Genomic DNA, 27,965 nt, shown 5'->3' with positions numbered 1-27,965 from the left:
CGTTGGCTTGGCCGACGCACCAGTGAAGTTTGTAGCGCGGTGCGGGGCGGTCGCTTTGTCGGCGGCGTCTGCTAAGTGGGCCCTGCCGAGTTTTTTTTTTCCCCGTGTGGACTCCCCGAGATAACACTCGGGGTGACCATAATTATGACCATCATCGTGTTTTTAGTGGACACAAGTGCTTCGATGAACCAGCGGACTTACCTAGGCGCCAGGTTGTCCGTGCTGGACGTCGCGAAGGACGCGGTCGAACGCTTCATCAAGGTAAGGAAGACCGCGCGCCGTCGCTTGTGCGATCGGACGCGCGCTCACCGCCGCGCCCTGGATTTCTTTGCATGGGTGCCGCCAGATCCGCCAGAGGGATTCGGCCAGTCGTGGCGACCGCTACATGCTTCTCACTTTCGAGGAACCACCAGCGAATATCAAGGTAAACGGGCGACTGCACGCCGTGCGCTGGGTTGGTTGCGAGCCCGATGACGACCGCGAATCGTTTTTCAGGCCGGCTGGAAGGAGAACCATGCGACGTTTATGTCCGAGTTGAAAAATCTTCAAGCATCCGGACTCACAACGCTAGGACCCGCGCTGAAGAATGCTTTCGATTTGCTCAACATTAACCGCATGCAGACGGGCATTGACACGTACGGCCAGGGCCGATGCCCCTTCTACCTTGAGCCGTCTGTGCTGGTGGTCATCACCGACGGCAACCGGCTCACGTCTTCTGCCGGTGTCCACGAAGAGGTGAGCGCTCCTGGCTTTTTGATGCATCCTTGCTTTCGAGAGTCAACTGACGTAAGGGCCGGCTGATTCGGTGCAGCAAAACGCACCTAACGCATCGGTAACACTCACTGTAGCCAGTTCCAAATCTATTGGGCGCATTGTGTCCGATCCGACGTGAGTTGCTGCTTTCCATCGACCAAGAAATTACCTGCACAAACGCTTGACACTAGCTCTACCTTGCAACAGTACTAGTAGTTCTGCGGGTTTGAAGCTAGAACCTGAAATGTTTAGCTCATTCACATAATGGGTACAAAGCAGTAACACTGGTCTCGGTAACTACACGCTAACGTGGCATAAAACAAGGAAAACTCTGTACATTGTGTGCAGAGTAATAATTATGAACCTCGCAGTTGACCCTGCCAATGCACTCGGCTGTGCCTGGATCGGAGCTGACCAAAGAGCCATTTCGGTGGGACCAGCGCATGTTTGCACTGGTGCTCAGAATGGCAGGAACCCAGGCTCCAACGCAGGATGCGCCACTGACATCAGATGCCTCTCCCATTGATGACATGTGTGAAGTAACTGGGGGTGAGTGCTTTGCTTTTAGCCTACTGTCATTGCTGCTGTCTTAGTTGCAAAACCTAGCGGGGATTTATTTGGCTCCCCGTCTTTGTAGTCTGTGATGCAACCACGAGGAAAGAATATATGCGTGAGAATTCCATATTAGGACAGGTGTTTGAAACAACCACGTGATGTCGCATGGAAAGAAGGTGCATATTATCTAACTTTAGAGTGGTATTTTACTTTAAATTTAAAGGTGCTACACACCACACACACACACACATAAATACGAGCAAAGAAAAGAAGCACCAGAATGCACTGTTGAGCACACATTTAAATGCACGTGTAGAACCTTTAAATAACCTTCCTGTATGAGCCAGCATCATTGAAGACATGGCTACTGCTTCTGGAGGGTTGTATTTCAATCCGTGAGCCACCAGCTTCATGTCTGAAGCTGCAAGCTCTTCGTGGCGCTGTCTCACACCACCAGAGCACAAAGTTTCTGCTCTTGTATATTCTTGATTCATACATTCAGCATTGCAGCTTCAGCATCCCAGGTAGTGCTGCACTGTTGTGACAGTATACTTCGGCCAAATGTTAATACAACGTTTATTTCAGTTATGTTAGGTAAATTGGAAATGCCTTTACCCAACCTTAGTTAAGTGTTTAAACAGCATATATGCAAAATGGTGAAATGACCCTGCAAGACCAGGCCCTTAAGCTGCTGACAACCTTCTAATGAATACCATGATGTCAGGTTATGTAGCCAGCCTTGAAAGATAATTCCTAAATTATGGTGATGGATAGATGATACGTAAAGTTTTCCAATGAAATTTTAGGCAGTTAATGCAGTGTATGGCAAGCACTATCTGACACAATTACCTGCAAAAACTGCTGGTTGAAAAATATAGGAGGTATGCACGTGACGTCATCCGCTAGGGGCGCTAGCGGCCAGCACAGAATTCGCCATACGCGTGGTCGTGTGTGTGGGCACCGCACCGAGCCGCAGTATTCAACTCGTTGTGATCCGCGGGGTACGCTTTTCGCGTCTTTACAGAATTTCTGCGTGAGCCAGCCAAAAACCATGCGAGCGAGTGCATACACCCGTGGACTTCGTGGAACAAGAAAAACGACTGTCTCGACAAAATGTTTGACTTTGTGAAAACACCGGCTTGTACGACCGCGGTAACTTCGTCAATGTGTGCCGTGTACTACAAGACCACTGCTTCGCGTTGAATTCCCTGACATCGGTGCCTGCCATGTGAAGTGCGGTCTTAAGTTTTGCGACAGGTGAAGAAATTAAAACGTACTAAGCCATGAATGTGTTTTAATTTTTGGCAAGAAAGCGAGGCCAAGAGCCACACGTGCGTGAGGGTGTCGATGACCGGCGTGCCGTTTTTAGAGGTGAGCATATTGCGACGCGTCTGTTCGCTTAGCTAACGCTGTCACCTCCTCCGACTTGCAAGTGACATGTTGCAACTGTATCAAGCGTTATCGCTACACATCGCGTTGTTGCGAACTTAGGTTCCATGGGTTATGTGCATTTCAAGCAGAGCTACGCAGGCGATACTAAATTTGTAAAACATGCTCTCTGGGTGTGCCGTTTATCCTGCGAGTGCGTGACAGTACTCTTTTTCTCGACCTTCTGTCTCCCAAATAAGTAACTGCATTGATTCGCTTTACTGCTGGAATAGCGCCTGTGGAAGCTTCGGCAGTGTGCCGACTACCGCCACTAGAAGTGTATGTTTCGCCGCCATGCGAACTTTGGAATTGGGGAATTTAATGCGCTCGCTGTCTTTTCAAGAAATGTTCGCCCCAGTGGCAGCTAACAATGGTTTTAACGAGCTGCAAGTCGTTTTTCGCGAAATGGGTAACCGGCCACTTCTGCTGTCGAGCTGTTGCACGGGTAATGCCTAGTTGCAACACTGAACAGCTAGTGGTATGTCCCGGAGCATCAAAATATCGCTGCAGACTCCATGCGCATAAAGAGTTCAACAAAGAAAAGTGGATGTGGGCATATATACCAGCTTGATAAAACTTTACGGATCCCTTCCAATATACGGCGTTCACCTGACAGCGAACCTGAAATTGCGCGAGCCGACGCGCGCCGATGCCACCGGCGACCTCCGACATGGCGGAAGAGGCGGGACGATGCTCGCGCCATCTGGTAGTACGACCTCAGTGAATACCTCCTATAGACCTTTCACAACCCTCGAAGAAGCCAGTTTCACTGGACAGTTAAGATGGGTCCACTCTTGACTGTGCTATGAGCGCAGCCCATTGCCCACTATGGCAGCGTCCATCACCCCTTGGTGAAATTGTGTATGCCATTACTTTACAAAGAACAGGAAAGGCTGAGAGACGAAGTGTTTGAGACTTTAATGTTGTTTTATGATTATGCGGTGAGCATCATAAAGTGCACCATTTGCATAACGTTTAGATGTTGTGCTCTAGGGTTTTGATCATGCTACAGCACACACTATTGCTTGTTAATTTCTAAATTTAGTATAACATTCCAATAATATTACTTCAGGTATGCATTATTGTAACATTCAGAGGTACCAGGGATAGGATCAGTCCTTGAATGGTCGCTTATTAACATTTCATAACCCAGTTGTTAAACTGCTATCTGATGTGACTTTTTGTTGCATGTGGTTATAAATTATAATAGATGAACATCAACTAAATATCTGTACTATGTGTGTTTTTTTGTTTTTGTTGTTTTATTTTTGCTGGGAGAGACTGGTTCAATCGTGGGTGCTGTGGCCATGTTCTGATGAAACTCATGGCGCTGTGTACTGTTCCATGTCAGTGTTGTTGAAGGACCGTGGGCTGTAAAAAATGTACCAAGTCCTTCAGTACAGTTTCCCTCATAAACCATATTTGTAAATGCAAACTGATGTTTGTCTTACAATCCGTCAACTGTTTAGAAATATTTTTCTCCCCATTACTACTCATACCTCATCAGTTCAATGACAGAAAGCCCAGATTATGTTTGCTGCCATCTAGACAAGTCTTCCTCCCCCGAAGACCTTAACTTTGCTTTAGGCACTGAACTAGAAGCCGCAAAGCCTTGCTGTGCGTGTCAGTGAGTGTAATCAGAACGAACTTACCTGTCGGGTCTCTTTCTTCTTGCTACATGATGCAAAATTTAACAGCTGTTGCTTCTTTCATAAAAATTAACTTTATTCCTTGTTACGTAACCTTCTGCTATCAGGATGACTACACGTGTGGAATACAAATATTTGTCATAAGAAATGCAAACTTGCTTGCATGCATTCCTTGTCACAAATTAGACCAGACCCTGTAATTAGCAGCAGCTTTCACCTAACTGCACTTAGAACCGTTACAGACCTGTTTTTCTTTTATGTGCTTATGGATATCTTTGCACACTTTTATAGGTGCTTGTGTTATTCCTACACCAGAAGTGTTACAGACCTGTTTTTCTTTTATGTGCTTATGGATATCTTTGCACACTTTTATAGGTGCTTGTGTTATTCTTGCACCAGAAGTTAGTGGTATTTGCTGCAAATTTTTATTGTGGCTTTGTATTGTGCATTTGTGCTTTGCATATCTATTAATGCAACAGTGTTAATAATATGCAGCATTCAGAATAAAAAAACTGGCATTAGTATTGTATGCGCAGAATCGTGAGCATGCCTCCAGCAGTTGGTAGTTGGCAGGTAATGTGGACTACTTGGGTTGTGTGACATCACAAGAGACTGCTAAGTTGGCAGGAGCTGCCCACTTAGCTTGGGAGGGCGAGATGCAAAGCCAACCCACCGCACCGGGATTCTTGGATTCAAAGTCAGACAAGCTATACTCCTAGGCCACACAGGCATATTTGGACGACTTGGTTAGTGCGGAGGTTTATAGGTATCTGTGTTGGATGGTCTTGCATGTGGCAGGCAGTGACTGTACACTGATTCATACAGTGTACAATGTGTATACTGCACACAAAGCCGTCATTTTCGCGAGGCTGGTTTATAAACTTTCGTTGCTTTTCAATTGTGTTCCTGCAGGTCGTTCCTTCTGCATTAGCTCACACAGACTACTTGTGCAGAGCTTGGAGGCCCTGGTGGCCAAGGTGCAGGGTGGGGTGGTCATCAACTTTGAGCGCGCAGCCGAGGATGTGTGGGAGCCCAACTGGCAGAGCTGTCGTCGACTCATCTACGTTCAGCGCTCAGCCCAGAAGGGCTACTCAGTGGGCCACTGGCCACTGCCCGAGGCCTTCTGGCCAGACCTCAATTCTCCCTCACTGCCCCCACGGACGGCTCACCCCCAGGTGGGTTTACCTCTATTGAGCTTTCACAACCATGATAACATTCCAATTGTTTTTTGTTTCTTTCAAAATTGGCATGGCTTGATGTCTACTAAATGGAGCGAATGCATTCTGTGCCGTCAAAATCAATTGAAAAGTGGCTTGGTAAAAAAAGTTTTTGTTGAATCCATAGCTTTAATGGTTAAGATTTATTACTGCAGTGTGCATGATGACAATTAGTCTGCAAATATCTGTTAAACGATGCATGAAAAAGAGAGGATAAAATCAATTTTTGTTGCTAATAATTGCCTCCATTTACTTTCAACAGCAGCTCTACATTTGTGCACTTATGTGCAAGACTCTCGGCTGTAGGTGGAGTGGAGCTCAGCCTTGCCTAAGCACACTGTTGATCTCTCCTCCCGAGCACTCCTGTTTGCATGGTACTAAGTCTTCAGCAAGGTTTGGGAGTAGAGCAATCTGGGTGGAGCCATTTCTGAACAAGATTACACGAAACAAAAGAACCAGTTGATAGCCAGTGCTTGAAACAGAGCTTATATGCGTGAACGTTTTCTTTCCCGCCAAGGTGCGCGTGTGTGGCTCACCGAGTGAGCCCCTCCTGCTGGACAACTTGCCCTTTGACAAGTACGAGCTGGAACCGTCACCACTGACACAGGCCATCCTGGGCCGCAAGCAGCCCACGGTTGCCTTTGCAGTCTCGGTGGCTGGGGCAGCAGCCCAGAGGGGGGGTGGTGCCTTCGGCTACCTCAAGGCCAGCACGAGCCTGGCGTGTGTGAATCTGTTTGTGCTGCCGTACAACTACCCGGTGCTGCTGCCACTGCTGGATGAACTGTTCCGGGTGCACCGCTGCAAGCCACCGCGCGAGTGGAAGCTGCAGTTTGAGACATACCTCAAGGGCATGCCCCTGTATTATGCGGGACCTCTAAAGCGTGCCTTGCAACGCATGGGTGCCCCTAACCTGGTGCCTGACTCAATGGAGAACTGCCTTAGTTACACTGTGCTCAACTACCTCAAGCGCCTGAAGAACCAGGTACGTGGCTGGACCGGTGTCTGTGGACATGGAGAATTTTCCATGCTTTCGAGCCCTAAGGATATGTTCAACAAAGCATGAACATTTTAGCCACCTTTGTTAGCCATTTGCTTGCTATTCCCTTGCAGACAAATGTATGTGTGCATATATCAGTTCAGGTTTTCATCGTGAAGCATGAATGTTTAACGTGCCCTTTTGTTTGATGTGCATTTGTGTCAGCCTTTAACAGGGGAGCTCTTCCTTCTAACAGTCCACTGGGTACTCACGGCTGGCTCCATTAACGCACAGGTTGGCGCCGTATCTGTTTGGCTGCTGATGAGTGGTAGTCGTGCTACACTCGCATTCGAGACTGATCTGCAAATCACAGCACATGGATTGTTTTACAAAGGGTGCCTAATAGTGTGCTCGCTTTGTTGCCTGTGACTATGATGGCAGACGGGCAAGGGGATTATCCAGAGATGGAGAGCATAATGATGGGGGCTTCACACTGTGTGGCCATCTCGCATGATCATGATGGCACACAGTGTATGGGCGAGGAAGATTCTTTGAGTAGAACTGAGAGCTTAGACAGTCACGAAGGGGTGCGGGGTCGTCGTCGTCTCTGCAGTATGCTTTTGCAAGGCATTGTTGCAACTTGAGTGGTTTCAACAGAATAGTGCAAAACGTGGTGCGCAGAACTTTGACAACCTCAAAGTAGAGGGATGCAATGAGTAATGAATAAATGGTTACAGATTTTGCCCATCTTCTACTGAATTTAGTGGCATACGCAGCATGGCACAAACATATATATTTTTGTTGACTGCTCAGAATATGCGTTAATGGTTGGAGCAATTTTTTCAATAGACTTTTTGTAATCAGAATCCTTAGCAAGTAGCGCCTGTTTCTTTATGGTCATGTAGCTGAGTGTAGCTTCTCAAAGCATTTGCCATACATTGTCACCTGTAGTATCAGACATGCACAAATGGCGTTGGGCCTGCACACTCGTATGCAGTTCTTTGTCCTCTACTTTCTTTCTTTCTATTGCAAGGTTGCTGAATGGTTAACACGCTCAAGAAGGAAGGTCACATTATCGTTTACTTTCATTTTTTTAGTAGTGTTTCAGTGAGTGACTGACTGCCTTGTTCTTATTCTGTATAGCTTGCTATTTTCTTTGTTCAGTACCTTGTTGTAAACATATTGTGTGGCTAGGTATATGTTATGGCAATGCAGGCATTTAGCTAAAATTCATATATAGCATTTCGATTGCCAAGTTCAGCTCATAAATTTATAGCTTTATTGAAAGTGAAAGCTGTCAAAAGCCTCATATGAAGCCACTCTGCAAAATTGGAAGTTGGAATCGGAAATTGCAAATGTATGCTTGAAAGTGCCTATTGTCAATGTTTAGCCTCAGTTTGGTTTTTAGGGTGCATCTACGAATTCATTGTAGCCTTATATTGGCCACACATGGTGCCTGCACATGACACACCATTGCTTGGCAGACTGTAGCCCATAGTAGTGCATCAGCTGGTCAGTAAACAGAGCAATTAATTTGGCTGGTTCATAAGTCTACCCATTAAATACCAGAATGACATTTTAGCAGGAGCGGCACTCTTTACTACGTTGCTAGTTAGATCCACTGAAAATTTGGGCACTTAATAGGGCGCTGTATGTCCTGAAGCTAAAAGCTTGAAATACAAGCTGTTCTTAATTAGCATGAACCTGTACGATGGGTGTCCATGAAGTTCGTATTATCAGCACTATAACTTTGCACAAGGCATACACGAGCGGCATCAAAATGAACACGCATCTCTCTACTTGTAGTGCAATGTAAGAATTGTGTTCTATGTAAAACCACATAACGCTGCTAGAACATCAAACCAAAGATGGTGGCATACATTGGGAATAAGGAAGCACTCTCTGAGATCCGCTTTTTATATTTCAAGGGCTGCTGTTCAAAGAAGATTCATGTCGAGCTAGTGGCAGTGTAGAGCGACAATGCCCCAGATTAAAAAAAAAAAAATCGTAAAGTGGTGCAGATGATTCCAACTCTGTTAAACAAGCATGGACGACCAAGAAAGGAATGACCAACTGTCTTTCATTGGTGATCAACAAATTGCTGCAAAAGTGGAAGCTCTAGTGCTCACTGACTGACGAATCATCGTCGAATAAATATTGGGATGGGTTAATGTGAGTACTGGCTCACTGCACGCCATTCTTCAGAATAGCTTACGCATGATAAAGGTTGCCAGGCTTGCGAAAGATGTTTCTGCATCATTAAGACGCATGGCGACGATGCAGACAGCACAGGTGGAGGTTGCAAACTTGGTCATCTTAGGATATAAAATATTATATAATTGTCCATATTCACCCACCTCACACCAACTGACTTCTTTTTCTTCCCTCCCACAAAGAGCACACTGTGCGGGCAGCAGTGCAGGGACGACAAGGAAGTGATTTCTCAAGTCGAGCTCTTCCCAAAGTCTCAAAGCTGGGAGGTCTACGCAGAATATTTGCTGCAGCTCGCCCAACAGCGGCAAAAGTCCATGGTGTTGGGAAGAGAATATGCAAATGGATATTAAACTGATACCTAAATATCACTTCCTTATCTGCGTTGGTTCATGCCAATAATACAAACTTTATGAACGCCACTCATACTCTAGTGTAAGCATGTGTCGTAAAGCTTGCTAAAGCATATCTGCTGATGATTCTGTCTGGTTAAGGTTGTTGCTAAACGATGTCATCTGGCCAGGATGTACAGCAGGAGAGATAACACTTGGATAACAGTGGCACTTGGTTATGCTTCATGTCTCTTGTGTAGGCAGATGAGTAATTCTAATTGGTGGCTGTCCTCAGGCGAAAGCAGAATACGAGAAGGTGGTGAGTGCAGTGGGCGGCCCCAAGGCAGGCCTTGGGACAGAAGGAGTGCGGGTGAGCCCTGGGGTGCCCCGGCCATCGACAGGCGAGGTAGCCAAGCTCTCCGAGCTGGCCCTCAGCTGGAACCCAGCCTTGCGTGAGCGCCTGCAGGGCTTGCGCCAGGAGCTAAATGACTTCCCGGGGTTTGCTCTGGCACCGGCACCCCCACGGCCCCCCGACACCGCCGAGGCACCACCACGGAACCCCTTTGACATCAGCCGTGCCTCCCTGCTGCACCAGGTGGCACGGATGAGAGCGCGGTACCTCCACCCGGGCACTGTGACACGATTGCATGATGCTGGTGAGACCCTGCCACTGATGTTATAACGGGAGAAGGAATGGGACATATAAAAAGACCTCCTAGGAACTGAGCCTTAGCCGTTGTAAGAAAAGCCTCCATTCGTAGGCACAGAGGTGTGATATATATTTTTGCATTAGTGCGCTGGGAATGCATGCTAACTTGAAGTGTAGATTTTTTTGCTTGACACCCTCACCCCAAAAATGCCAGTTTGAAACGGAACATTTCATCCTACTTCCACTAATTTCGCGCCATGTGTGCACAGCCACACTAGCTTGTCACACTAGCTAATGGTACAATAAGAGAGGATGGTAGTTCGCATAGTGGGGTGGGGGGCGGTTGCTTGTCATGCTTCCCCACTTTTTACAATTATTAAAGAGTCATTGTCCAGCTTATTGAAATGTTATGTCAGGTTGGAGCAAACGTTCAAATGTAATCAAGTGCAGGGTTTTCATACACGCTAAAGACAGGCATGTCATGGTTCCACGCAATTCGTGTTCAGTGAGGCCTATTTCAGTGATCTCTGCCTGCATGGACAGCACCTCGGCTTGATGTTTTGTCCGAATTAACCGTAGTGAGCCTGCCCATGTCTGAATTAACGAGTGTCTGGCATCATAGACTTACATGTACATCGGCCATCGCTAACTGTCCTTCTAGTTCAATCTATCTGAACTCTCGAATTAACAGAGGTGAAATGAACTAGAGTTCACTATATGTCCTTCTGGGCTCTGGTGCTGTATAAAAAAAGTTGTTTCAATGGAGCGCGTGTGCTTTTTGTGCAGAGCAACTTCACAACCTGCCTGTGAGCCAAATGGGCAACTACCAGGAGTACCTTAAGCGGATGCCCACGCCCCTGCGAGAGATTGAATCTACGCCTGTACGGCAGCATATGTTTGGCAACCCATTCAAGATAGAAAAGGTACGCTTCACTCGTACACTGTCAGCAGTTTCATGGCACTGGCTGCCAGAGTAGTGAAAATATGCTCATCATTCACGTTGTTGTGTACAGTTATGTCTGTTCATTTTTGATGCTGATTTCCTGCCACTGGCGGTGGCTGGAATTAAATTTGCTCCAGCCAGTGTTTGGTAAACCCCTGCAAAAGAAAAAGCTTTGCACAGCTGGGTAAACTTGTGGCACCAGGCTGCTGCTAGCTCCTTTAATGAGATATTCATCAATGGCACAGTGCATTCAGTGGTTAAGTCTCATAGAAACTAAAGGTGCATGTGCATATAGCCAGTTCCACACAAGAAAGGAACGAGGGGAGAAAAACAAGTTTCATAGAGGCAGACTGTGGACTCTTTAGTAGTGTACTTGTCACTTGTAGTGCCATGACTTGGTTGTAGACTAGAAGCTATGAGTGCTGCCCTATCAAAGGCACACATGCCGGCATAGGGTTTATGTAAGGGTGCTTCTTTCAGGCTTCTACTTTGAGTATGTGGAATGACTGGCAGCTTGTTGTTGAGTGTTGTTGGGCTTGCTTGCTGTGCAGCGCATGATGGTGGATGAAGCAGACCTGGACCCAGCAGCGGCAAGCCAGGCACGGGGACACAAGCGACCTGCACCCGAAGCACCCGGTGGACCCAGAGCCAAGCGGCGGCCGGGGCCGCTGCCACGCAACTTCACCCGCAGCCGGAGTCCCATGCCCAACCCTCCTTCCCCTCAAGAGCCACACGCAGCCAAGCGAAGCCCACCCAGGGGTGAGTTGGGAAGGAACTTGCTTCAGCCCAGAATGACCACAATTTTTGGCGGTGTGTGTCTAGAGCTATGGTCGACAATTGTGAAATTACCAACACACGCAGGACCATACAGTCAAACCCGGTTATAACGAACTGCGTAATTCAACGCAATTTGTTCGCTATATAAAGTATTTCGCTATAACCAAACCCGTTTATAACGAACTTCAGTACCAAATTCGTTATACACGATGTCCAGACAGCGCAGCGAAAACGCACTAACTAAAGAAAAACCGTGCCGCTCACCATGAATCTACAAAAGAAATTTATTGCAGATAAATGCTCACTTATTTGCAGTAGGCAGTGATCTTCGCCTGAACACTGCATTTAGCTCCATCAGCGAGAATCGCACTTTCCACACGCGACATCATTTCCACAAACTCCAGTCCGCTTCCCTGTATTCCGGAGCAGTATCAGCGCAGCAGATCGGTAGCAGCGAGGGCTTCGTGCAACGTCGGGCGAGGGCGATCGTCCTCCGGCGGCGGCTCCTCGGTCTCCTCGTTCGCACCAGATGCCAGCATGTCGGCAACAATTTCCGAGTCCAACGGGCTCGATGTCACGGCTACGTTGTCGTCAACAGTGAGAAAATCCTCCAGGGCAACTTCTTCGGGCACAGCGTCCGGAACATCAGCGAGTTCTTCCCACAGCGTGGCAACATCGCTGTCATCTTGCACAGTGCGCGCTTCACTAGCAGCTTCTGCATCCTCTCGACATAGTCCAGCATGGTGGAAGCAGTTGCGGATTGTGGATTGCGTCACGTCTTGCCAGGCACGGTTAATCATTTCTATTGCGGCCAGCAAATTAATCTTGAGCTCGTCGTTAACCCACAATTTCACCAACAGCCGCTCAACGACGCATTTCCTGTAGCCCAGCTTGAAAGCGTGGATGATCCCCTGATCGAGGGGCTACAAAACCGCTGTTGTGTTCGGTGGCAGGAAACAAAGCTCGATGTTCTTGAGCGTGACGCCGCAGTGGTGCGCAGAACAGTTATCGAGGAGGAGGCAAATATTTCGCCCGCTCGTTGCAAGTTCCTCGTCCCAGCCACGCAGCCACGCTTCGAACAACGTTCTGGTCATCCAGGCCTTAGAATTTGAGTTGTATGTGACTGGGAGTGAAGCGCATCCTCGCAGGCACATAGGAGACTTGAACTTGCCTATGACAAGCGGCCGCAGCTTTGATGAACCATCCATGTTTGTCGTGAGAAGAACGGTGACTCGGGCCTTATTCAATTTGCCGCCATGGCACTTCTCACTCTTTAGCGCCAAGGTTCTGCTCGGCAGCAGTTGCCAAAACAAGGCAGTCTCGTCGGTGTTAAAAATATTGCACGGTTCGTATCTCTCCGTGACAGCACGCCACACGTCTTGCACCCACTTTTCAGCACTCTCAGCGTCCACTGCTTGGCTTTCACCTGCAACCACCTTCCCGGTGATGGAGTAGTGGTCTTTAAATCGTTGGAGCCAACCACTGCCCGCTGTAAACCCCTCGACGTCCAGGACGAAGGCAAAATCTTTTGCCTTCTGTTGTAGCATGGGGCCAGAGACCGGCAGATTTCGCGCGCGAACGTCCAAGAACCATTGGTACAGCGCTTTCTCTACTTGGTCGTAAGCCGGCTTGCGGTGGCGAAAGCTGTCACCATTTGGTCGTTCCTGTGCATTGCCTCTGATGGCCGACTGGTTTTTCAAAATGGTGCTTAACGTCCTCCGCGGAATCTTGAAATGCGCGGCAACGTCAGACTTTTTTTCGCCGCGGCCAACGCGGCGAATTATCTCCAGCTTGTTGGAAAGCGGTAGGGCACGCCGCTGCTTCGTCGTCATCTTGCAGGATGTAGTGCCGGAATGCAAGCCAGCAGCAACGTAGGCACGTCCGGAATCGTGAGGATAGCAGCAGCACGACTTGCAAACGCGAACAAAGAAAGCTCCGAGGATGCGGGAAAGTTCGCCACTGACGCGTTCGTTGTTCGGAGGCTGCCTTCCCTTCGCCCAAACTTGAAACCAGTTCTGGCCGGTGTTGCTTCTTTCTTGAAGTGCAATAGGTCCGGAGCTGCTCAAACGTCTTTGATCACATGGTAGGCAGCTGCCGAATAGGAGCGCTGCAAAGAGAGGCTGGCCGATGGCGCGGATTTTAAAGGCTACTCACGCTACTCCGGGCGACGGCCGCGCATGCGTACAGGAGGGTCCCTCGTGGAAGCTGCTGTAGAGAGCCCCTCCTGCGTTTTACGGAAGCGTGGCATCGGCGCAGAAGCACCCTAGCGGGCGCGTGATGACGTATGCGCTGTGTGAGGCCTTGGGGAACAGAGCCGTCGCCAATCCCCCTCCCATCTGACAACGGCATGCGCTAGAAGTATTGCGGCCCGGCAGCGTGGGCTGCCCGGAGAGAACTCGGAGCCGGCACAAAGGCCCGCCCGTTGGCGGGCGTTTGGCGACCGATCGCGCGCGCTGAGTTCGCCATATCCGATGTGTAGTTCGTTATAAAAAATACATTTTATATGCATAATGCTAGCGGAAATTCGAGTGTTCGATATAAAACATAATTCGCTCTATCCGAGTTCGTTATATTCGGGTTTGACTGTATGTGATCACATGATGCGACCAGCTGCGCTAGCTTATCCCTTCCAGACAAACATTGTATTTTACTTGCGACAAGAATATGAAAATCTGTGTGTATGTATTTGGAACTCTATTTTGAAAAAATAACATGAATGGCTCAAAAACTTGGAAAATTCATGCATGCCACGCAGGTCAATCCTCACGAATTTGCAGCCCAATTTAAGAAGGAAAAGAAAAAGAATACTCACTTATGTTCAGTTAATCGCATTCTTTATCGTCTTAAGATTCTAATCCAACCAAAAGCCAACTGCATGAGAGAATGTAAGTTTTCCTTTTTTTTTCTAGGCACGAAAAGGCGTTCCAGCAGAAATTTCAAATTTATCCGGCTTTATGCTCACTTTGCTGGTGAAGGCATCACAGAGATCAATTTTACATTCATAACAGCGTGAAGTTATTGCACCATTGATGACAAGACTAGATGATTCTGTCATCAACAATGGCCGGCTTGACAGTACTCTGCACTGTGGCTTCAAAGGGGTAGTAGTATCAAAGGGCAAAGTGATCTGGCCACATATCGCTGTATGAAACACACTACCGATGGTTGCCCTCAAGTCCTTCAAAAAGCGCACCTGCAGGCAGTGCTGATGCGGTAAAACCGCATGATGAAGTTAACGCTGAGTTCACTTAAATTAGTTTTCGGCTTGGTGTGCATGTGCTGAGAGGTCCCATCTGTGCGGTGAAGACTGCATGCTTGCAGCGGCTCTCGCTGGGCCTGATTTGCTGCTGAAGGCGACGCAGAAGTCAACTATACCTAATTTTAATTGCTTTGTTATTGCATTTATGGTGTACTAGTAACAGAACTAGACCTCTTATGATTGCCGTTGGCTTTTCCCAAAGCGCCATCCGCCGCAGCTTTGATGCAAGCCACAACTTAAATGCTTGGCATAAGAGGGCTCTAACACGCAGGGGCACACGACGAGCTACACCTCGCCTCGGACATCTAAAAGAGGATTCTATGGACACGCCCTCACTGGAGTTCGATTAACGCTCTTTCTGCAGCTACGTGGGCCAGGCAGGACTGCCGGAACTTGCGCTGCTCACATCTCACAACAGAAGTACCATAGAAATATATACCATGTTATCGCTGCTCAGCATCTTGGCATGCTATCAAGAAATGCACTGTGGACAGTGACGGCACGAAACAGATCACCGTGCGAACACATTATTTTTTTTTTTTTTTAAATTTCAGTGGCAAAAGTGGGCTGGGCCCGTTGCACAATGGGGTTCATTAAGCAAGTACATATGGTAAATTTACCGCAATCCAAAAGGCTCTTGTCGGTTATTTCGAGGCCATTCGATAATTCAAACCTTTTTCCCTGTCTTGTGAAGCTCGAATTAATGAGCTTTTACTGTATATGCTCCCACCCAGGGAAGGCTGTAGCAATGATCAGCACTTTTGGTGGCATGACCATCCAACTACCAAATGCCAAGATGCAAGAATCGTATCGAAAGAGTGGAAATAGTGGCTAGTGCCAACGATTATTTCAAGCTCATAAACCTCTTTGGTTCATTCTTCTGTTTTTTTTTTATGCTTGGTGCATTCACAGCATTGATATTGTGAACGCAGCAAACTGTAGTGTGCCTTTTTTGTTTGCGGTAGAATTGGGCTGCATAGATTGTGGAATTGTAGAAGGTGCCCTTGCAATTTTCTGGCCAAGATGAGAGGCAGGCTAGGTTATCTGAAGATTGTCGTCGCTCGAGCTGTGGTGCCACATATTCTGATGGGGTGCATATTTCTCTGCAGCAGAGGAGGAGACGAGCAATGGCTGGGTGCCTAGTGAGCCAGCCTGGGAGGAGAGGAATGGCCAGGTGGCACCACCGTGGCGCGACAATGGTCTCCTCCGGGGGTGCCTGCTCAAGGAAGTCCGCAGGCCTGGCAGAAGTAAGTGTCGGGGGCATGACCTCTACCTTTATCACAGGGCAGCAGCCGAAACTTCAGCATGGAAACGCAGTTTACAGCGGTATCTTACATACGCACGATAAACAGTAAAACTGCAAAAGCATTGCATGGAGGGGGGGGGGGGGTGTCTTTAAGCAAAAGTATTTCTTCTGGGCTTGTGTACTGTGTAGTTTCTCTTTTTGTAGGGGTGTGCAGATGTATTCAGAATTCCAAACAGTTTTTGAATAGCTCTTTGATTTGCGCCGCACTTTTACTATTCAGACTACTTGATCCTTCCGAAACGTTCAGAAACAAAAAAAAATTCTAATTCATATACCGTTTTCACCAGAAGAGCCTCTCACTCTTCTCTACCTGCATACACAATCAAGGAACCCATGACAGAAATAATCATTAGTGAAGCAGGAATCCTTTCTCTTTTACAAACACTTGACACAAAAAAATCTCCGGGTCCTGATTCCATCTCGAACACATTTTTAGCCCGATACGCTGACTGGGTGTCTAAATACCTGCATAAAATTTACGCAACATCTTTACAAACACTCGTAGTTCCCGATGACTGGCGCTGTGCCAAAATAATTCCCATACACAAATCAGGTTCTAAAACTGAACTGAATAATTATCGTCCGATATCATTAACAAGCACAAGTTGTAAAATGATGGAACACATTATTTTTAAAGCCATAATCTCATATCTAGAAAATAATAACCTCATTTATGAAAAACAGCATGGTTTCAGAACAGGGCTTTCAACAGTAACGCAGCTTGCCGAAATTACTAATGACATTGCTAACACAATTAATGAAGGCAACCAGATAGATGCTATATTCTTAGACTTCTCTAAAGCGTTTGATGTTGTTCCTCACGATGACCTTATAACAAAATTACTATCTTTTGGCATTGATCGCAACATTATTTCATGGATATCCTGCTATTTGCAGAACAGAAAACAATGTGTTAAAATAGGTGAATACGTTTCGCAGAACCTGGATGTGTATTCGGGTGTACCCCAGGGATCAGTTCTCGCGCCTCTTTTGTTCCTCATTTATATAAATGATATTCATTCCTGTGTTAGTTCATCGATCCAACTTCGCCTTTTTGCAGACGATTGTGTCGTATATATGGCTGTAAAAAAATCAGACGATCAAATTCTCCTCAACAATTCCCTACAATCAATCCACGCTTGGTGTATGACCTGGGGAATGAAACTTAACGCAGATAAGACCAAAAGCATCACATTCACTAATAAGAAGCAGCCTCTAAGTTTTACATACACACTTGGTGACACACAGGTTAAAAAATATGATCAGGTGAAGTATCTGGGACTCATCCTAACATCTAACCTGCGCTGGGAGCCCTACATCAAATCTATTTGTTCTAAAGCTGAAGGTAAACTACATTATTTAAGGAGAAAGCTCCGTAACACGCCGGCCCATATTAAACTCAATGCCTATAAAATTCTTATAAGACCAACCCTAGAATATGCAGATATAGTCTGGAGCCCCCATCAAAAAAATTTAATCAACAAATTAGAGCGCATCCAAAAACTAGCAGTGAGGTTTGTCTATTCAAAGTATTCACGCCAAATTAGCGCTACCAGTCTAATAATTCAGTCAAATTTACAAAGCCTGTCACAGCGAAGAATCATTTCAAGATTAAAGTTTTTGTTCCAACTTCTTCACGGCCACTTCAAAATAACCAATTCACAATACTTACACCCGCCTTTCAAACACTCGTCTAGAACTAACCATAGTAAAGCACTTCGTCAACCAGTCAGCCGTGTAAATATCCACAAGTACTCCCTGTTTCCAGATGCTACATCATATTGGAATAAATTACCTGAAGATGCGGTGAAGTGTACGTCCGTGGAAATGTTTCTTAATTATATCGAAAAAATTGACTTTTTTGTTTAATTCTCTCCTACACTTTCTTTGTGTGTGGATCAGAGAACATCTCTGTATTTTTGTTTTTACTCTGTTTGAGCACAGTGATGCATTGTAAACACTCCTGCATGGGCCCGAAAAGGGCCTGCAGTATGTTCAAATAAATAAATAAATAAATAAAACCGGTAGCAAAACATTGCAGCGTTTATAAACGGCATTACCTTTCACCTGCCATACAATTTACCTTGCTATTTGCTTACAGAAGCAATTGCTAGCGCGCAACAAAAGCGGCTGCGCAGTGTAATGGCGGTGTACGGACAACCGTCGAGATGCACCTCTGTGCGAATTTTTCTGGCTGGTCTCTTTTTCATAAGAACCTATAAACTGCACATCTTAGACCACAGTAGTGAAGGAAATAGTGCATGACAAAAGCACTGGGCTTAATGCTAGCCTGTGCTAGTGCACCATTGCAGTGGGATGCACAGGCGTGCTGGGGCACCTAACAGCATGGTTTTGTTTTCGCACCTTGACGGTTGCCAGTTGCATTTGGGTGGTCGAGAACCATCATTGTGATTGCAGTGTGGCAAAGGTAGTACTACTATGCAAGGGCTGAGCAGGGTACTTGTCATGAATACCACGTTTTAATACTTTGTCTTCAGACCTTGTCGTGAAAGGGGATGGTCCCACTAGTGTGACCGTTTTCCTTCCATTTCACAAGCTGTCTTGTTGGCAGTGCCTTGCCTCCTGTTAATCAACCGGTGACTCTCACATAAGGAAGTAGTATCTACCTTACATTGTTTAGTGAGAGCATTCAGTTAACCTCCCTTTTTTTTTTTTCTTTCATGAGAGCAGTAAATCAGATTTCGTTATTAGACTTATTTCACTGACAGGAATTATCAAATAATTTGTTTGTAAACAAAGCATGATTTTTTATTTCCTATTTAGTGCTGGAAGGCCCTACAGGTGTATTATTAGTATTTACATTTGCTTTGCACCCCAAAATTTTTAATGTTTGCACACCTCTAATGAAGTTTCTTTCTGCACCTGTTTCACAGCAAATTTTATCTAAGTTAACATCGAAGTATTAAATTATTCAAATTCACTTGGAAACCAAAATTTTGGCAACTTGCAGAACTCTACCATGCTGCCTGTGTGCATGGTGTAGTGTTCAGTTTCTACATAAAAAGTTGAGTTATAGTGTGCCTTTCTTTCCTTTGTTGACTGCCTGTCCTGTTTCAGATTTTGAGCGACTCTTTGAGCTGCTGGGCCTAGTGCAAGGGGGCCTGGAGACGCAGGTGTGCATGGTGCGTCATGTAATCCACGAAGCGGGGCGCTTCAAGCGCCGCCTGCTCATGCGGCTGCTGCAGGACTTTGAGCAGCGGCTGGTGGACGCGGCTGCCTTCCCTTCGGCCTAGGGTGCACTTCCTCTTTATTGCCATCAGAATAACATGCACAGCCAGGCTAGGATGAGCACAGTGCCGCCAAAGGGGGCGCCATACTTCACTGAAGGGTTGCCTGTCAGGGCATACGCATAGCACGAGCCGCAGAAGAGACCCATGCCCACCAGCAGAAGGCTGCCCACCTGCACGGGAGAAGAGAAGAGGCCAAACAGTGGCTGGCATCATTCAGAAAGGCTGCACTCTGGTTATACAGCCCCTTTTCAGAAACATCATTCACCACAGTGGCAATTCACTGATGTGCGCTACCAGAGAGTCTCTAACGGAGCCAAAAACGGTCCTGGGGACGGGATTCAGGCCTTTCTTTGACAAAGCAATTTAGAGGCTTTCTTGTTATCACTGTGACAGCGAAACCTCTTGTTGCAAAGGATTTCACAATGATTCTATATTGGTCCATCACATTACTGTTGGATCACCACCTTTGTCAGGAAAGTAGCTGTTCTGGTCACTATTTGTGGCAGCTTCTCAATCACAAGTCACTGCTATAAGGACCTAGTAATTGTCCTGGAAAAAAAAGAAAAAGCTAACTCAACAGCAATAATAAAAACGGCCACCAGGAACTGTTACCAGAGCTACTTATTCCAGATAGTGGCATCTGCTTCAGAGAAGTGCAAATTATGTTTCGACACGACGTAGTTTAACAAGCCACAAGTCGTATCGGTCTGCACTAATGGATGATGCAGCTTGCAGAAAGTGCACACCAGTCCCTAAAACTTTGCCATATGTGAATATGCTCAGCACAGCTAAGCATCTGTTGCTATGCGCATTTCTTTACTGTGCAGTTCAGCTACCCAGTATGTTGACTGTGCCTCCTGGCATAGCACTGTGCAATGCCATGACATCGATAAAAAATTAATATAAGTATTTATAATCTATACGGATTATCCTGTTTTCATAGCTTTTTAATCATTACAGTCATACAGAACCTCTTGGATACCTTTGACATGCATTTTATGTCCATGAAATAGCCTTATCTGGTGCATTAGTAGCTGTGCGCAAATTCTCAAGTGAAGCAGCTGTTCAGCGCCAAGTGCCAACAATGCGCGTTCACCAGCTCTTTATTAGCCTCTGTCTGCCTGGACCGGTTCTCCCTCGTGCACTGTTGGCACTGTGGCATTTGTGATGCCCAGAGAAACCGTGCCCTGGCTGCTGCTAGTTGAAGGGCCTCGACCGAGTGCTTGTTACTCGACTCTGAAGGCACAACATCGCTATCGCCACGTGTACTGCCTTTCACCTGGCACTGTCATTGCTGTCTGTGTAATTGTTGCAGGTTTGTGTGTACATACCAGCTTCATTTTATACTACTGACCTCTGTGATGGACTTGCTCATTTCATACTCGAGGTACCTGTACATAGGAGACTACTAACAACTAACAATCAATAACTCTTCAGTAGAAAAATCAACAACGGTGTCCTGTACAAAGTATTGACCGAGACGTGTGCCTATGTGTCATGTCATGTCATTTCATTGCCATTGTCAACATTAAGTGGAGCACAGAGGAAGACTTCTTTATTTTGAGCCTCTGTCAATGACAAGCTGCCCATCACGCTTTTCAGTCTGTGCTTTATTGTACTGCTGCATTCAACAGTAAACTGTATTACCAGGTTAAAGCTATGATTCTTTTCATGTGTGCATTTAACATCCAAAAGCAACTGAGTATGAGGGATGTTGAGTGGAGGGCTCCGGATAATCTCTGCCATTTGTCGTTCTTTAATTTGCACTGACATTGATCGCACAGTACACGGGCGGCTTACTATTTGTCTCCATCAAAACTAAGCCACCATAGGGCCAGGATAAAACCTCCACACACAAGCACCACAACCACTGAGTCACTGTGGCATGGTAAAAGCTATAATTTTATTCTGTGCTGTGGGTTTTTCACAGCATCTGAAATAACATGAACCATATTTACTTGGATAGGGCATGCATGTGCATTTAGGAGACAATGATAGAAAAAATTTTGCAGGCACAAACAACTTCTCACTCGTTTAGAGTTTGTTTCTTCTCTACAATGAATAATGTTAGCAATAAAGGCTGTTAAAATCTGCATTTCATTTCGGGAGAACAACAAACACCTAAATAAACTATGTTACGAGTATGTTACGAGTATGTCACCATACGAGTACGTCACTATAGACCAAATATTCTGCACTGCTTATTGGAAAACTCTTCTGTGCTTATGTAAAACTGAAAAAACGACATTACTGTGATCAATGCTTTTTACTGGGAATACTTGAACGTCTATGAACAGGACTGTCTTTGATCACCCACATGTACCAGTATAATGTACCATATTTTGCATCAATACATATAATGAGAGTTTGTTTCCTTAGTTTGTCCATTCCAGGATGCATCTCTTGTCACAGTTGGAAACCAAGCTGCAAAATAACTTTTTTTCACTGCTCCTCTTACACCTACTGCTAGCTTCGCTACTAGACTTGCAAGAAGCCGAGAGAAGCGAACTTTGATGGCCCTGGGGCTGTGCACGAACAGAAAGGGATGCCTGAGAACGTGGAAAGTAGGCAGAGCGAACTGCTGAGGCGAGAATGAAAGAATCTAGTGGCGCACAGAAAGAAAAGAAGGACGAATGACCACAGGATTGGGCAAATGTACCTGCTAGCAGAAATGGCATGGTGGTGACTGCAGCCACAGCCACACTCGTTAACAAATCTGAGCCTTTGCTGTGCTCGGCATGCATTCTCTTCACGTGCTGCCTCTCAATATTGATGGATCCATTCCTTCAATATTTTTCTAAGCCCTCAGCTGTAGTTACTTTGAATAGAGTAAGATCGCATTATAAACTGTCCAGAAAGTTTTCATGAAGTCTCATACCGCCCGCCCCATCACTAGTGGTTGCGTTATTTACATGTAACGAGAGTAGTACAGTTTGTGAATATGAACATTTTTAAAATTACTTTGGAAAATGCACGCTTGTTTAGTGGCATGTAGTCCTTCCGCTTTAGTCACAGCTATTGAACAAATCCTCGGCTCTACTGTTTACTGCACAGTGGTGCCACTACAATCAGTATTGCTGCACATTCGAGCATGCATGCTTTGGCGATTCAAAACGCATTTGGCAGTGCTACAATACGGTACCTATCTTTCGAATATCAGATTCATCTACAATGCCTCGAGGATGCCATCTAACCATCGCTTTGCTGCCTACCCCTTCTCCTGTGTATATCGATGCCATCTAACCATCGCTTTGCTGCCTACCCCTTCTCCTGTGTACATCAATCTTTCCCAGTATCAATATGTTCTCCAGCAACTATTCTCTTCGCTTCAGAATTTGACCTTCCAATGAACTCTCAAGAGTCTCTACCAGCGCCACAATTCAAAAGTGTAAATTATTCAGCGGTCAGTTTTCTTCACTGTCCAATTCTCGCATCCATACATCATAACCGGAAAAAACAGCATGAATTGTCCAGCTCTTGGTTGGCAGTGTGATCGCTGCTCTTTACTAGGCAGTCAAGGCTAGCCATGGCTCTCTTCCAGAAGCAGGTGTCTCCTAATTTCATGGCTGCAGTCACCTTCCGAGGCAATCTTGGAGCTTAAGAAGAGGATCTGTGAAGACTTCCACTACGTGTCCCTGTGTGTCCGAGGACTTCACAGGGCAAGATGCTGTCTTCTTATGTTCAGTTTAAGACCAAACTTTTCTTTTCTTTCACATGCGTCGGAAGTCACTGGAGCTCCACTTTACTTTCTGCCATTAAAGTGGTATCATCCGCATATCTAAGGTTGCTGCTCCATTTTCCAGCAATCTTCATTCCAGCTGGCAACTCGTCCAGCCTGGCCTTCCTCATGATGCACTCAGCATATAGGTTGAATAGGCACGGCGACGGTATGCAGCCTTGTCTCGCTCTTTTCCCAATCGGGAACCAAATAGTAAGTTCAGTTCTGACTGTAGCCACTTGTCCTTCATACAGGTTCCTCAAGAGACATAAGGTGAGTTGGAACTCCCATCTATTGGAGAGCTTGCCACTATCTGTTGTGACCTACGCAATTGAACGCTTTTGCATAATCAGTAAAACAAATAGATGGGATTCTGGAACTCTTGCTTTTTTTACGATACAGTGAAGGTTGACAACATGGTCGCTAGTTCCCCTTTCCTTGCGAAACCCAGCTTGCACGTATGGTAGCTCCCTATCCACGTACTACTTGAGCCTGCCTTGGAGGATTTTCCGCATTTTCTTGCCAGTACATGAAATAAGTGCGATCCTGCAGTAGTTGGAACAACCTTTGGTACTGCCTTTCTTTGGAATAGGGATGCAAACCGACCTCCTCCAATCCTGTGGCCACTGCAGAGTTGTCCAAATTTCCTAGCCATGTATGCTGTATCATCATCATCATCATCATCATCATCAGCCTGATTATACCCACTGCAGGGCGAAGGCCTCTCCCATATCTCTCCACTTAACCCGGTTCTGTGCTAGCTGCATCCACTTGACCCCTGCGAACTTCTTAATCTCATCCGCCCACCTAACTTTCTGCCGCCCCCTGCTACGCTTTCCTTCCCTTGGAATCCAGTTTGTTACCCTCAGCGACCATCGGTTATCCTCTCTTCGCACTACATGTCCTGCCCATGTCCATTTCTTCTTCTTAATTTCCACTAGAATGTCGTTAACTTGAGTTATTTCTCTGACCCACTCTACACGCTTTCTATCTCTTAATGTTACCCCTACCATTTTTCGTTCCATAGCCCTCTGGGTTGTCCTCAACTTAAGTAGAACTCTCTTGGTTAGCCTCCACGTTTCAGCCCCATAGGTGAGTACAGGCTGCGTATGCTGCCTGTATGAGTACAGGTGAGTATGCTGTATGCAGAACGTTAACAGTGTGTCAAGTTTTTTGATCAACTCAGCTGGAATGTTGCTTCAGTGAGGTCTCTGCCTCATTTGTCCATTATCATGCCTGGCTAGCACAGAAGCTTCCTTTGATATCTTGGTCTCGTGTTTGTTATTTGTTTGTCCTTATGGGGGTTATTATAATGCACCACGAAGGGGGGGGGGGGGGTGGGGGGGGGGGGCTGCAGTTGCCTTCTAGCCCCGGTTACCAGCCCTAGCAGAAACTGTGACTCTCCAATCCGCGGTGCGAGTAGCAGTCACTGACTGCGGCGAGTTTGGGTCAGAGGGGACAAACGCCGAGTTGCGCACTTGCATAAGCTTTAATCATACACGCAAATACAACCGCCGTAGCGATCAAACGTCCCGCTTGCGTACGGGGGCGAAATAAAAACCTACCAAAAGGGGAAGCACAGCAAGGAGGTGAGAGGAGTGTTCTCAATCTCACCTGGCGTGGTTTCTCGCTCCGGACCCGTTGCAGTAGGTGCGTACGGTGATCACCTTGGGGCAGGTGATAATCCGCTCACCCCATTCCCCCAGTGCAGGGTAGCACACCGGTTGCTGTTACGGGTTAACTTCCCTGCCTTTCCTCCTCATCTTCCTCCTCCGCGTCAGATGCTGGCCAAAATCCCCTGGATCTCGGCGGCCTCTTCAGCCAGTCGAACGCTAGTAGCTACTCGCGCAGCCGTTCCGCCGTACGGCTAAAAGTAGCCGCGTACACTGAGGGATATACCGAGTGGAGCGGCTAAACGCCGTTTAACTTTGAAAATCTCTTAAAGGGCCACTGTCCAGGGAAGGCCCTTTTAAGCAAAGGAGCCCAGTGTTTAGATCAGGTACCGGAGATAGCCATGGTTGCTTGTCAGGCGTGCACTCGGGCGCGATGAGTGCGGCCACTCCCAGGATGCCCTTCCAACGTAGCCTGAATCGCGCGTAAGGGAGGGGGGATTGAAATCAAGTCTGTGCAAAATGCTACAGTGACACGCGCGCCGCAAAGCATCGAAAATACAATTCAAAGCTCTCTCATGTTCTCCTCTGGGAAGCCAGCTTCCCAGTTTCCTGCGCTGGCCCGACGGGCCATAGCAATGACGTACGTACCAGGAACGATGTCCATTGGTCCGTTTCGCTGACTGACGGGAGAGGATGGGTGTCTACCGCTCGCAGCGCGCTTTTCCCTCGCCACGACCAGACAATCCAGCGGCGCGCGCTCCCTCGACCGTTTTTTTTTTGTTTGTTTGTTTGTTTGTTTTTTTTTTTTTTTTTTTTTCGCGCTCGTGGGGAGCCACGCCCAACCTCCCGCCAAACGCGGAGGAGGAAGGGGAATTTGTATTGCGGAGGCTAGACGACCTCGGGCAGGAGAGTGAAAAACCTTTGCGAGGGAACGGAAGGAGAGAGGCATGATAGAATCGGGTGATTGCGGTGGCTGTAACTGCGTTATTAGTTACTCTTTTCATAAACATTTTGCGGCCTTGCGTTCTAGGGGCGAAGTCTCACAGTCACCGGGGAATAAAATATTTTCGACCGGAGGGTGGACAGTGGGCCTTTAAAGAAACGCGCCAATATAAAAGTTGCAGTCGACGACTAAGAAGCCAGGGTCGGAAGTGTCGATGAGGCGCACCAGTATTCATCGTCGGCAGTTTCCCGGGGGAGACGCGCGAGTAGGAACTTCCCGTTGCGTCCTGGTTTCTCATCATGCGCGGCCAAACCAAGTAAGCACCATATGGTCAAACTAACTTTGTGAAGAAGGGGACAACAACTCGCAAGCTTTGTGCGCAGTTTCAGCGCAAATGAGCCTCTGGTTGGGGCGGGAGAATTTTTCAAACGGGGGTTCGATAAAGTTGCATAACACTGTAGTTAGCACTAAGCTGCGGCATAGGGCGAGCGCTGCGGTGCGGCGAAAGACGCTGCCATGCCCCTTTTCCAACTTACGCTCTCTCCCCGAGAGAAACGTGCGCGCGGAGGTGATCTCGGAGGCCATGCTCCCGTCGGTTTCGGGCAACGCAGCAGGATATGCCACCATACAGCAGGACGCACCTAGTGCACTTCCATTGAGCGGCCGTGACAAAACTAAGCACAGTCATACAAATGGCGTAAATATAGCAGCCCGAAATTCAGTTCTAATCACATCCTGCCAAAAAGGTCAAAATGCTACGGTTGTACGATGGTGACACAAGAAACACGAACACTGACCAGTGCTGGTCGTCTTGTCAGCGGGACACCCAACAGTGCCAGCGTGTGGAGGAAGTGGTAGTGATTAGCCCGGTCGTAAGCCTCCTTTAGCTCCTCAGGAACATCGTCTCGTTTGAAGAGAACTGCACCATGAATTTGCATATGAGATTCTCTGCGTGGTTCTGTTCTATTTGACACAAGCTTATTTTCAACGCGTCATACAGTTCTAACCCTTAAAAGCTATTTTGTATTTCCCTCTACAGGGGCCGCGTTATGCAACCGTCACATCAGAAACCTGTCACCAGTCTGTCGCAAACCAATCAGTTAGCCCAGCGCATGTGGGGCTAACTGATCGGTTTGCGACAGACTGGTGACAGGTTTCTGATGTGACGGTTGGGCTGTGGGGCTAACTGATCGATTTGTGACAGGTTTGTGATTTGATCATTGCGAAATACAACCCAAAAATATTGGCACACAGTCTAGTCATGCATCTGCTTAACTCTAATCGTCACATGTTGCTGTAGCCAGAGCTCCCCAATACTACCAGTTGCGAAACTTCCCATTGGGCCCATATATTAAAAAACGGCGGTTTTGATTGGTCAAAATTCGGGTGTGTGGCGGCACCTGCGGCCATTAAAGGAAACTACGTCTATATTCCAAACTTTGTGTATACATACACTATCATTATGGAAAATAAGATTAGTTGAAGACTTGCAGCTGCAAAAATTATTAGGTTAACAGCCGTATAGTTAGTTAATATGGAAAAGAGGAGAGAAGAATTGATTTCCAAAAGGCAGCAAAAAGCTTGCATTGAGCGCTTCTAGATGGCGCGACAATTCATAGACACCCCAAAAAAAAAAATGCGTACAAAATGTGGTCACTTTTTGAAGCGAACAGCTCTGGACAAACGACTCTCAAATCACTTGCGCGGACCAAAGGCTTAACCCAAATGCTGCGAAGCTACAACTGCAATGACCCTTATTCAATGCCTGCAAATAGCCTTTGATAACAACGGTCGAACAAACCGTGGCGAACAGCTGCATAGTGTCGTTTTAAACGTATACGTTCGATATGAGGTTCGTGCAGGCTGTCCTGGCTTTTTGATAATTTGCGTGGTCGCGACTGAAGGCGCGGCGACAGTGAACTATAACGCTATAACATAGAGCACAGGCTCTTGCACATGGCCTACCGTGTGCGCCGTAGGCACCGAGGGCCACGGCTAGGGCGCCCGAAAGTCCCGCAAGCCGCACAAAACTGCCACCACTCTTGACGAGCTGACACGCCCACGGAGGCGGCTTCGAGACATCATACGAGGGGCTAGCAGGGGGCGGCGATGGTCCATGCGTGTACCCGCGTACGTAGCGCGTGATGAAGTTGTCCGTCACCGAATCCAGCACGTACGAGACGAACTTCATTCTGGATAATGTAACAGCTTACTTCGGACCTTCAGCAGTGTTCGTAGATATTCTCTGTAAGCTGTCGGCACTAATCAAGCTGCAATGCCCAGCCAGACCAATAATGCACCAATGGCCGGACTAACCGTACGAAGCCCATGCATGCATGGCACTATAGTAGATAGTAGTACTAGCGGTAGCGGCAAGGTATATCG

The 27,965-nt window shown here is 46.9% G+C and overlaps 2 protein-coding genes across 3 annotated transcripts; one reads left to right on the top strand and one right to left on the bottom strand.

Annotated features, from left to right (window-relative positions):
- Nucleotide 1: 1 nt before the first annotated feature.
- On the top strand, nucleotides 2–21,684 carry IntS6 (integrator complex subunit 6). Of its 2 annotated transcripts, none has more exons than XM_084593035.1 (11): nucleotides 2–261; nucleotides 347–424; nucleotides 496–735; nucleotides 1,125–1,302; nucleotides 5,298–5,560; nucleotides 6,120–6,584; nucleotides 9,417–9,777; nucleotides 10,557–10,693; nucleotides 11,265–11,472; nucleotides 15,862–15,996; nucleotides 19,134–21,684. In XM_084593035.1, the coding sequence occupies exons 1-11, from the start codon at nucleotides 145–147 to the stop codon at nucleotides 19,307–19,309; spliced, it is 2,358 nt and encodes a 785-aa protein (XP_084449161.1). In that variant the 5' UTR covers nucleotides 2–144; the 3' UTR covers nucleotides 19,310–21,684. The 2 variants fall into 2 exon arrangements, with proteins under 2 accessions (XP_084449161.1, XP_084449160.1); XM_084593034.1 differs by having other exon boundaries at nucleotides 3–261; nucleotides 15,859–15,996.
- Nucleotides 19,306–27,965, bottom strand: LOC146197809 (transmembrane protein 256 homolog). Its single transcript, XM_084593036.1, has 3 exons — nucleotides 27,546–27,965; nucleotides 26,378–26,499; nucleotides 19,306–19,476 (listed from the first exon to the last, which is right to left on the bottom strand). Exons 1-3 carry the CDS (start codon nucleotides 27,769–27,771, stop codon nucleotides 19,333–19,335), a joined length of 492 nt encoding a protein of 163 aa, XP_084449162.1. The 5' UTR covers nucleotides 27,772–27,965; the 3' UTR covers nucleotides 19,306–19,332.

This window comes from Amblyomma maculatum, chromosome 2 (genome assembly GCF_055883805.1).
Source record: "Amblyomma maculatum isolate TAMU_Amacu chromosome 2, ASM5588380v1, whole genome shotgun sequence".
In the NCBI taxonomy this organism is placed as follows: Eukaryota; Metazoa; Arthropoda; class Arachnida; order Ixodida; family Ixodidae; genus Amblyomma; species Amblyomma maculatum.
Note: the sequence above shows the minus strand (reverse complement) of the source record. Positions and strands in the feature narration are given on the sequence as shown.

Excerpts from the sequence above, each read along its gene's own strand:
- IntS6 (XM_084593034.1), top strand. The coding sequence starts at position 145 with ATGACCATCATCGTGTTTTTAGTGGACACAAGTGCTTCGATGAACCAG. Across the intron at positions 9,778-10,556 it reads GACACGATTGCATGATGCTG|AGCAACTTCACAACCTGCCT; the intron begins GTGAGACCCTGC and ends CTTTTTGTGCAG. Across the intron at positions 15,997-19,133 it reads AGTCCGCAGGCCTGGCAGAA|ATTTTGAGCGACTCTTTGAG; the intron begins GTAAGTGTCGGG and ends GTCCTGTTTCAG.
- LOC146197809 (XM_084593036.1), bottom strand. The coding sequence starts at position 27,771 with ATGAAGTTCGTCTCGTACGTGCTGGATTCGGTGACGGACAACTTCATC. Across the intron at positions 26,500-27,545 it reads CGGTGCCTACGGCGCACACG|TTCTCTTCAAACGAGACGAT; the intron begins GTAGGCCATGTG and ends TTCATGGTGCAG. Across the intron at positions 19,477-26,377 it reads TGACAAGACGACCAGCACTG|GTGGGCAGCCTTCTGCTGGT; the intron begins GTCAGTGTTCGT and ends TCTCCCGTGCAG.